Raw genomic sequence first — 11426 nt, 5'->3', positions numbered from 1 at the left:
AAAAATTTCACAGCATAATCTCACCAGGGAGGTGGCAGATTTCCCCAGCATGGACACTTTTAAGATTCAGCTGGACAGAATGCTGAACTGTCTTGTCTAAATTGTGCTTTTGCCTATAAAGGTTGGAACAGGTGACTCTTGAGGCCCCTTCCAACCTGATAATCTATGAAATACTGTAAATCAGGCCACAGGTCACAAGCATCACAGTGTAAAAGTTGCCTGCCACTCTTCTGTTATGATGGGAAAGCAAAAAAGAAGACCTAAGAAACTTCTTTTACAGTTCAATGCAACAGTATGCAACAATACAATATTTAATGCAACAATGCATACAGATTCCTTTCCTTAAGCATGCTTCCTTTTTGCTTTTCTTGGATAGAAAACCCTGACATTGTTTTTCTTTCCTACAAGCAAGTTATAAACTCCATGTTACAGTAATCCATATGCTTCTGAAACGGGTCTTGAAATTTAAGAATGGCAATTGAACTTGGTCAAAGATCTTGTACTGAGATTTGGGCATGACTCATTCATCCCCTCTCCTGAAAAGCCGACTACAGAATCTCTTTGATTGGGCTGGATGCCTACAGGGCTCTGGTTTTAGCCTGATGAGGGGCAGCAGACAACCACATGAGCACTTCTGTACTACTTCTTCACTCCTTACCCTCAGAAGAAATTAAATTCAGCAGCTAAGATAAAAGAGATTTAAGATTTTTGAGTTTTGCATCTTAGAGAGCATTTTTCAGCAGCAGACAGAGAAAATTTGGAGGACCAAGCACAGGCCTGAGTTCTGGAACCTCTGATGAGACAGAAGATCAGGAAAGGGGCATTTATTACAAGGGATCTTTAGCACTAAACAGAGGACTCTAAAGGCAACATATTTTAAACCACTGACATCTGACTACCAGTAGTTTCACCACTATACTGAAATATCAAGTCTGTCTCATGAAAACTTAGTTCATGATCACAGGTAATATTTAATCTAGTTGGAACAGAAGTCAAATGCACTCACTAAAAAATAATGAATCCACTCATAATTGTAAAATGTTAAATTGTAAAATGTTGAATACTCACATATACCTATCCTAATAATTACAGAAGCAATGGTATGACATCACCTACTATTAGATTTTAAAGTAAAATATTAGTGCTTTGGCACATTAATCTTATTCTATTTTGAAAAACTAGTGCATAAACTGTGTGGTCAGGAATGGGTCATGATCTATGTGTCCTGTTCCAAGGTGTCATGGCCAGGCCTTGAAAGGTAACTAAAATTTCTCAGTGATCCGATGTTACATGAGTATCATCAGACTCTTCTCCTCATGTTCAGGGACTTCATGACACCTCTCCCTTACACTTCCTCAATTTTCTTCCCCAAGTGTCCAAGAATAAATTCACCATTACTGACAACAGCATCCTTGGGAACAACTGCATAAACAAGGTGTACTTAATCACTACAACTATCATCTTATCTGGACTTGCTCAAGTTTACTGTAGCTCACAAAATCTCTCTGGCAATGCACCTACTATTGGTGGAGCAGTGTGGTCAAAGGCTGTGCATTGCAGAAACATTTCTTAGCAGAGCTGTTTCAATGTTCATCCCATGTCCGAGCTGCATTACCATAAAAAAAACACATCCTGGTTCTTAATGTGGCAGAACTTTTATTTAGAGGGAAATTATAACTTTTGCATTTACATGGCACCAATTATATACAGTACACTTTCCATGATAAGAATTATGATGCTGTTCACAGAAAGGTATCAAATTTGAGATAAATAATGCATAAGCTAAAATATACAAACCAGGGGTGGAGGTGAAACTATTGGCCATTTTTAATTATCTATAGAAGAATTTCAAGGAATAATGTTTATTCAATGTTCAAAAACTTTTAACAAACTTCTAGTAAAGTTAATTGAAATATTTATAATACTATTCCGTTGTTACACAGTATTTCCAATATACAATCAAGAAGATGCACAGAACACAACACTTAATATGAAAAAACCTATTGCACCCACAATTTAAAGGTTTCACTGCCTTTTGGATGCTGCACTACCATATTTATATAAACATTTACAACACTTCAGTAAACACAAAGGTTCTAAATGTAGTGCAGCATTATGGGGGGCCATTTTCAGCTCTTAAAATAAATGTTAAATGCCCATATACTGTGCCATTTATTTTAAACTGATGGATTAAGCTGTAATCCTTAAGTCCTACTGTGAGTAGCAAACACACTTTCCCCACGCTCAGAAGATTACCATCCCTCTGACTATACAGTCTCTACTCTGAAACCTAAACTGTCCTTGGCTTCATTGTCATTTTGGCATTTTGCCTCAGTGCTTTTAACAACTATTCCTTATATTACTTTTCAATGGCCTGTTAAGTAGTCCTGTGTAGAATCTGAAGCAAAAGAATCTGCATCTTCATTATCAGAGTCGTCACTGCTGTCGTCGGCCGCCGGCTCCCCCGTCAGCGCAATGCGGGCGTAGTCATCTGTGTCTATGGACTTGCAGAAGTGGATGGCATACTTCAGCTTCTCCTCCAGGACCTGCTTACAGGAATACCTGGGCAGCTTCAGGAGAAAGAAGCACGTGTATGACTCAGGAAGGAAGTGGTCTGGAGGACTGTATTTATCCAATACCTGTTAATAAAAAAAAAAAAAGAAAAAAAAGCACTGTATTTTTGATTTTTGTTCACTGTCCAAAACACAAATAAGTACCGAAATAATAACTGCAATTTTTTTTTTCAGCACCTTGTGGTATTTTTTGATTCTGATGCTGAAGTTTCTTAAAAGAACCATGAAGAGGCCAAATCCATTTTCCCTCCACTAAATCAATAAATAAAACCAAACATTTATGAGCTGCTTTGATTATGAATATGGGGTTGGGAGCAATCTAAAAAAGACCCTATTACTTCAGACAGTATCAAAAATGATTTGAAGATTGTGTGGTCTTAATTTAGCTGAAATTATTAACTGAACTGAATGAAATGCTAAATAAATAAATGCCAGGAAAAACAGCTGCCTGACAGTGGAAAACTATCAAAATTCACAGAAACAAATGGCTGGGAAATTAAAGGACTATCCACTTGTCCAAGTCAAGAGAGAATAAATAGTTCTATATGTTACATAACTGTCACAGCCATTATTCAACTCTTGCACTGTTGAATCTACAATATAAAGCTGCAGAACAGTTTAATGAAATCAGGCCTTTGTTATGTCATGCTGCTACTTCTCCACTACCAGCTTTTTAACTTCCCCATCCCACACACACAACAATACCTGAATTACCTGAATAACAAAGTCCCTCCCCCTGAAGTCTGCAATAGTCCTGGGCAGCCTTGTTCTGCCCCACACAAAACGCAGGAAGAGCGATCGCTCCGTGTTGGAGAAGGACTCCATCACTTCCCAGAACCACTGTATCAGGGAAGCTGTTGGTTCAATGCCTTTGTAAGTTGCTACAGATTTCAGGAGATGAAGTGGGATATCTGGGCTTCCACATACCTGAAAAATAAAATACAGTGATAGGCTACACAAGTCCGATCAAATCAATTACAGCTGATTTGTTCCCTCCCTTCCTTTAAAATATTTAATCAGCTTTTACACTGACAAACTGAGCATTCAGATCTTTGAGATGCCATGCATAGTCTCCTAGTACAAAAATATTAAATATACATCTTCCCATCAGGCAACAGTAATTAACTTTTTTCATACTCCTGAATTTAGGACAAGTATCTCCAATTTACTTTCTAGATCACTGGAATGAGATCACTGGCATGTGAGGTTTTTTTTGGTTTTGCATGTTTGTTTCTTCCTGAAATAATTATAATGAATTACTACATCACTGGTCAGCTATGTAAAACTAATTTTACTAGCACCAAGAGGGCAATTAAACATTTTCTGGTCTTCCCTTGAACTGATATTTTCAACCACACAGCAATCATTATAAACACCATGTAATGTGGGTTTTATATTAGTAAAGCACACGAATGAATAATCTCACTCCAAGTTAATCTGTCACAAGTAACAAAGCAGAAATTGATACCATAGTTTCCAGTTCATATCCTGTAAAGAGTGAAAGTAGAGGAACTGGAACAACACGGGCCATCCCCTCACGAACTGCTGCAACTTGCTCATCAAACTCATGAAGCCTGTAAAGAAACATTTTCAGAGTTTCTGAGAATGAATTTCTAGCAATTATTAATAGCAATTACTTTACTGTGTTATCAAAGCAACTTAAACCATTCTCCTCAAATGTCCAGTTATGTACCAAAGAACATTAACATTTTTTATGAGATACTTGATTTACTACACCAATTCCGATTGCAGAGCAAGCTCAATATGGAGGAGATATCTCCCAGTGTTTTAGATATTTTATTTCCAGTATTATTCATGTGCTATGCTTGGCAAAAACAAAACAATATCCCATTTGGAAACAATATGCTCTTGGAAAAAGAGTGGCTGTATATTGAAACTCTAACTTCAAACATTCTAAGCACTGGGCAGATGTTATGGTATAAAAACAAAAAAGGGTCTGAACTAAAATAGGATGTCTGAGGGGACAGTAGGTTTTTTTATTTCAAGACAGGCACAGACAAGTAACATTTTGCTACTTCTCATGCCACACATGTTTTGTGTTTGGCTTATTTTTTTTCCCCTGTCAAATAATTTCTGAGATGTTTTACAGAGCCCTCCAGAGCAGAGACATCTCTTTCAAGTGCTGTCCTCAGGCTAGTCATCATCAAAATAAACAAAGATGTCCGGACAAGTTTGGTCTTTTGCATCCACTTTTCAACATGGATTCTATTCAGCTGCTAGTTTTCCCTCTCAAGGGCTTCATAGAGTTAAAAAACTTGATACTTAACTTTTAAATGTTTCTCCAAAAGGTCTTTTAACTGTAAAATGCTTTAGAAATGCTTGTGTCCTCTGAGGACAGCCAGAACTGGCAAGAGAGCAAAGACATTTCTTCAAAGGAATATCAGCTCCAAATGAAACCTCTCTCTTTTCTGTCAGAAACTGGTCTAAGTATTGGTTCATAACCACTTACAGTGGGGAAAAAAGGAACAACTAAGGCTGTAATTCGTAATTGCTGGCAGACACTGTAACTATGAACTAATAAGCAAGCATACAAGACTGTGATGATACAATCTTGCTCAAGCACTCTCTAAAGAAGAGGAATATGGTGGATTGAATAAAACAAGCCTGAACCAGTTTCTTATCCGAATTACCTAAATTTACATATTTCAGTAGGCAATAAGTATCTTGTCTCTCTCCTTCAGAAACAAGATGCTTATGATTGTTTCTGAGATGCACTCATCTAGATAAGCTACCTGGCCACATAAGCAACCAAAGGCCAGTCTTCTCAAACACTGAGCACCCCACTGATCTCTGTGGGGTGCTCAGTTTGTGGCACCCAGGGGTGTGTGCATCAGTGTCCTACCCAAGGAATGAACATTTTGGTTTGTACATTCCAGTTTGGAGTAAGAATTCAGCTGATACTGCCCTTGACTGCAGTTGTTGATATGAAAAGGTATGAATGCAGCAGTACTAGATCTAAGCTCTCCTCACAAGGAGCTTACTGATCAAGCCAATTACTTAGCCCACAGGAAGAATTAGACACCTGGGACACTACTCCACCATTAAAATTGGCTGCCAAAAACTGTTTAGTCAGGACAAATCTAGAGGCACACCTGCTTGTTTATTTTGCTTCCAAAAAATTAAGTTTAAGAGTCTTCTGCTTGGATAAAATAGGTGAAATCAAAAAATCAACACTGTAATCACATGAAAATATTAATATACTTGTATATAACAGGCTAAAGTAGCATTGTTTAAAAGCTGATATACATTTTTTAAAATAAAATGCATATTCATATCAGTAATTTTAATGATTTATTCAACAAACCTGTAGTTTATTGCCAGCCTCACATATTCTGCTCTGTTATCCAGTGTAATATGGGTATACTTGGAACTCAACTGAATATCCTGACCACTTGCATTAGGCACAGTGAATGGGAGGCTCATAGCTTCAAATTCTTCTGAAGTAGCTTCATTGTCTCGAATGTACATAAGCCCAGGAATAAAATCTTTATCAACCTTTGAAAGTAAGAAACCCGAGTTAAAGCCAGTTTACTAGCACCATATAACAGCATCTCTTGCATACCAAAAGCAGTGCATCATGTGTCACTTACCAAAAGCTCTGACCAATGTATGACCACAATTCATTTAGCTTGAATTCAAAGCCATAAAATAGCCTAGTACTTTACAAAAAGCTTCATTATGTTGGATGTGGGAGAGTGCACATATTTAGATATCAATCTTTTTGGAGGGCATTTGCCAAGAAACTGTATCATATAAGAAAATGGATTTAAAGCTTAAAAGCATAATCATCCCTACCAGCACTGGATTTGGTACAAAAGGAATCCCCTCAATGACAAGTAAATGACTCAATGCTTTTATAGGAAGTACATTTCTACATGACAGTATTTGAGAAGGAACTTTTCTTCGTAATGAAGATCTAAGTCTGATTCCACATTTACTGAGCTCAGTAAACAGAAACTGAAAGCTTGTGAAATTCAGTATGTGAGCACAAACTAGTAAAAGATTGAACTCACTTTCTTTTACTTCAAATCAGTTATTGCATCTGGGTACAAGAGACAGTAACAGCTACAGAAAGGTCTACTGGGAAGTAGGAATTGAGCCACAAAGATTACAATCAAAGACTGTCTAGTCAAACCCATAGGAAGATTTGAAAATTATCTAGAATTCAAACAGATTATTTAACTACTCTTGAACAACTTAATTTACAGTTTTAATAGTCATCACAAATCACCCCTGTATATTGGCTCAAAATATAAAAGGCCAGTCAAAATACAAGGACAGAAACCAATCACTTGAGAAATTCATGCCAGAGTCTGCTTGTCTTCTCTAAGTTACATCCTACCCAGGAACTTCCTTCTCACCTCACTGAGATCAGCAATTGTTAGGTTCATTCCTGCAAGCTGTTTCCACACTGGCTCAGCCAGGTTGAGGCTCAGAGGGCTGCCAGTCCGGATAGCAATGCCCAGAAGTACACCTGTAAGTTTAAACACAGTCCATTGCTTTTGTTAGATTCCCAATATTCTGACTACACATAAAGCACACAGAATGCCACAAAGTTGCTAAGAAATTACCAAGAAAGCGAAACATGTTCATATGCAGGAGTGACTTGGCAGCAGGATTTAACAGGAAACAATCTCTGTTTGCTCCAGATTCATCTCTTCCATTTGGTGTCACAATTAACAGAGGGGTCAGCCCATTCTGAAGTTCTTCACACATTTCTGCTATTGATTCACTATAACCTCCACCACAATCATCCACAGATTCACCTTGGAGAAGAAAAAAGACTCAAAATTAAATATTCTTTCAAAAATAACTGAAACAAACTCTATTTCCTCTCTGGGGATAATTGAGTAAACAAAAGTTTACTAAAAGCTACACTGTTGTATCCCTTCATATGAAAACCCAGAAGTCTGGCTCCGTATTTGGATGTTTCCAGTTCACTGCAAAATGTATCATTTAGATTATATGACATATCACAATGACAAAAAATACTGTTTTAACAGAGTGTAGAAAATATTTTGTGCCATATGCTAATCACAATAAAATACAACAGAAATAGAAAAGGAATAGTATTGCTTTTTCATGAGCAGTATTTTAAAGTAGGTATGTTTTATTTAGCCCATACACAATAGATAGAATGGCTCTTCAATCTAAAATACTTTTTATTAAAAAGCTCAGAGTGATGGGTGAATTGTAAAAACTACCCTACCAGTAAAAATAGCTAGCTAGGATTATTTGCCAATTCGGACAGCTGAAAAATTAGGTTTATGTTTTGCAGAATGTTTGTTGTAAGCAGAAGAGCTGCCCAAGAACCTGGAGACAATTACAGACACGCTTCCATTAATCTTGAGGGGTTTTATAAAATTATTTTGAAAGGTTTTTTACTTCCCAGTATTTTAAACACCTTCCTCTGCCCACATACATACACTGTTTTTCTGGATCTCTTTCTTCCTTCCATCAGGTTCTCCAAAAGAGTAAATCCCAAGAAAATTGTAAAGTTAAGACCAAACTAGGAAGGGGTGGAGTGCTGAGAATTTTCTTACCAACAAACTTGACTTTCCAAACACGATGAGGAAGCAGAAGGCTATCAGGGCTAAAGGAGCTCATTTTAGCACACATCTGTCCAAACACTGACTTTGTACCATCAGGTCCAGCCAGTCCTCCTTTACTCCTGGAACGTTTTACCTATTGAGTAAGCACATTATAAAAGCCACCGTAAGACATATTTCAACTGGCATCACTGTGCAGATAAATAAGGAATTTTCAGTTCCCCCAGCCACCAACACCTTATCTTGAATTTCCAAGCATTCTTTGTTCATCTGTCAGTAATCAGCACTATATCTGTTCAGCTTTAAAGGAAAAAGAAAATGGAAATGGAAAAAGACAGAGGGATAGCAAAGATGAAGTCTGATGATAAAGACATCTCTCGTTTCTAAAGAAACAGCTCATTACTTGGCTAATTAAGTTTTTCTGATTTCAGTCCATTTAGTTAATTCATCCTATCTCTACTCAGATTCAACTGACAAATCTGGGTAAGTTTTTCACTCATGAGACAGATTAGAGAGTGGGTTGTTGGCCAGAAAACTGAATGTGTTATTCTTATATTCATTAATAGTAACAGCTAAATATGCATCTATGATACTTACTAGGAGCCTCTAAAAGAGAGTGAATACTACTAAAATACATCTGTATATAGATACACAAATAATGTTTTCTTACAGAAAAAGTTTATTTTAATATTTGATGGAAATGCCTAAGACAGGCACGAAAGTAAATTTCCATGGATTTTGCTGCAAGAGATGCACACAAAGATGGTAAGAATACAAAAAGTATTTCACAAGTATAGAGAGGAAAGAAATGGAAAGTGAACAGAGAGCTGAAGAAACACAAGGCTTTTTTTTTCACCGCCTGGTGTTCTGCAATTTATCTTCTCAACCTGTTTTGACTGTAAATGGACTCTTATATGCACACAGATCATCAGTATCTGTGAGACCACTCATTCTGAAATAGCTGAAACTTATCCCACTATATTAAGCTGCAGTGCATCTCATGCTGTGTATTTCTGATGGCTCTGGATGAAACAACCACCTGATTTCTTTCAGGTTTTAGTGAAAGGCTGATACACCCAGATCCTCATCATGTGTAAGATGCTCTCTTATCAACACAAGCTGGTTTAAATCCAATGGATTTCTGTGAAATTTGTATGCCCAAGAAGTTTTAAATTGAGAAACTTTTTATTAATCTTAAGCAGCTTGAAAAATACTGGCCATCCTATGAGACTCTCTTCAACCCAGAAGAATTCTCTCCCAAAAGCTGGGAGAAATCTAGTACACAAAGCCATGCATTCAGACACTAACAAAAAAGGTTTACAAAAAGATGACAGGTTCTGAGTTGGAATCAGCTAAGGAAGAGGAATATATTTTAAGACAGATCTATGAAAGGAAATGAAATTGAAAGATGTCACAAAATCAGCAGAAGAGGTAGAGAAGTATCACTGTAATAATTTTAAAAGTACACCGTTCTCATGTGTACATTGAGTTCCATTTTTCTATGCTCAAACTTAAATGCTACAGAATAAATGAGAGTATAAAAACATGAAGAATACAGAAAAGACTATTCGACACACGCAGATAAAAAAAAACCTTAGTCTGATCAGTGTAAGAAAATTAAGGCTGTCATGAAATGAATATTCTTTAAAGGGACATTTGATGAGGGAGGAGACAATAAACAGGAAGGAGGGAGGTTATTTAATTTGAAATGACATTCAAAAAGAACAAATCATTAATTCATTCATACGCTGTGCCTACTTTAAGATCAGACCATTTCTACTTATCCTGTTAGTGAGATTCCTATAACCCACATTGCATAAGAAGTCCTTGTAAGGAGGAAGAAACTAAAAGTGGTACTTCATATATCCATACATATCACATTCCTCCCTTCAGAGTAAAGAACATTAAACCAGGAGATTCTTTGCCATATTACATTCATGAAAGTCGACATTCTCCTTAATAACTGACATCTGCATCCTTTTGAAAAGGAAGAAATTCCTTTCCACTGCTGTGCAAAGATGTGTTTTAACACAGATTTATGAAAGTATCTGCTTAGAGGCCAAAACACACTGTCCAACTGACACTGCATGAACTACACCACAACTTAAACACTAGGAAAATCTGATCTGCAAGTAAGAGGGTCAGTAAGCAAACCTGAGCACTGCAACCCTGTCTAGTCATTTCACTGTTAGTTCACTGCTGGCTTAGTTTTTGACCATTTATACTACATCTTTCCAGAACAGGGCTCAGGTGCTGTTTTGAAACATTTTACTTAATGACTATTCCCAAAATGTAGTATGGATGAAATTTGGTTTCTTCTGCCCTTTGCAGTCCTCCAACAGCATCCCAAACTGCTTCTGTGCATCCAAGCTTGCCTTCATGCTACAGCTCAAAGCATAAAATATCTACACTCCATTTTATTCTATAGAAACACCAGGGTGGCACACAGTTGAGTTACAGAACAGCCACCACATTGTTTCTCACATACCCTGAGCAGAAAAACCACAGAAAACCACCATGTCCCATCATTACAAGGCTCCCAGAAATGACCCAGGGCCAAGAAGGATGTAAGGTGAATGTGATCTACCCTGAAGGAAGCTGGTCCCTGTAACACTGGACCCCAGGATAAAGGGAGTGCTGCTTTGCTTGGGTTTACACTGCTGTTATGCTCAGTTCTGCTACTTCCAAAGAAACCACTAAACAGCAAGGGACACTGGGGAAGTATTGTAAAAGACAAGTCAATACCTGGAAAACAAGTTTAAATTAAAAAACTCATCTGTTTTTTTTACACCAAGGAAGATGAAGTGAATTGAGTGCACCACATAATCTATGAACTGCAAGAAGAGTCTTCTGAAAGCCAAGGGGTCCTAAAGCCCAGCTGCACTTTAACTTACAACTGCAAGGAAGAGTTAACACTGACATTTAGCTTTTCTGAGACTACATAAAGCAGCCTTGAACCTTCAATTAAAGGATCAAACAGTTTCAGAATCCACATTTTCATTCTGAGCAAAACCTGACTCGAGAAATTGTAAGCCATATTTGGTACAGTGTAATCAGGGCATACTATGAATATGACCTTTTTTAGTCTTCACTTGACTACACTGACAGAGTTAGTTGCAGCAATATTTTATTTCACCTAGAAGCTATGAAGAAGGGAAGCTGCCAATGCTTTCCTAGGGTTCAAGACAGATTTAAATAATAAACTGAAATACAAGGGAAAGCCTGTCTCAATTAACAAAGGAGGACACTAGGAAACTATCCCAAAACCTACTCATCACTAGTT

The 11426-nt window shown here is 37.3% G+C and overlaps 1 protein-coding gene across 1 annotated transcript in view; it reads right to left on the bottom strand.

The window, feature by feature from the left end:
* Positions 1-1636: 1636 nt before the first annotated feature.
* Positions 1637-11426, bottom strand: part of HERC2 (HECT and RLD domain containing E3 ubiquitin protein ligase 2) — a 104237-nt gene continuing 94447 nt past the window's right edge. Inside the window, exons 87-93 of the mRNA XM_066545195.1 lie at positions 8138-8279; positions 7166-7360; positions 6956-7068; positions 5899-6089; positions 4042-4147; positions 3288-3500; positions 1637-2639 (exon numbers count right to left, since the gene is read on the bottom strand). Of these exons, the coding sequence (XP_066401292.1) occupies positions 2367-2639; positions 3288-3500; positions 4042-4147; positions 5899-6089; positions 6956-7068; positions 7166-7360; positions 8138-8279 (1233 nt within the window). The 3' untranslated portion in view covers positions 1637-2366. The remainder of the gene's footprint in view (positions 2640-3287; positions 3501-4041; positions 4148-5898; positions 6090-6955; positions 7069-7165; positions 7361-8137; positions 8280-11426) is intronic.

Source organism: Molothrus aeneus, chromosome 2, assembly GCF_037042795.1.
Source record: "Molothrus aeneus isolate 106 chromosome 2, BPBGC_Maene_1.0, whole genome shotgun sequence".
Taxonomy (NCBI): domain Eukaryota; kingdom Metazoa; phylum Chordata; class Aves; order Passeriformes; family Icteridae; genus Molothrus; species Molothrus aeneus.
This window is presented reverse-complemented; position numbering and strand designations above follow the sequence as displayed.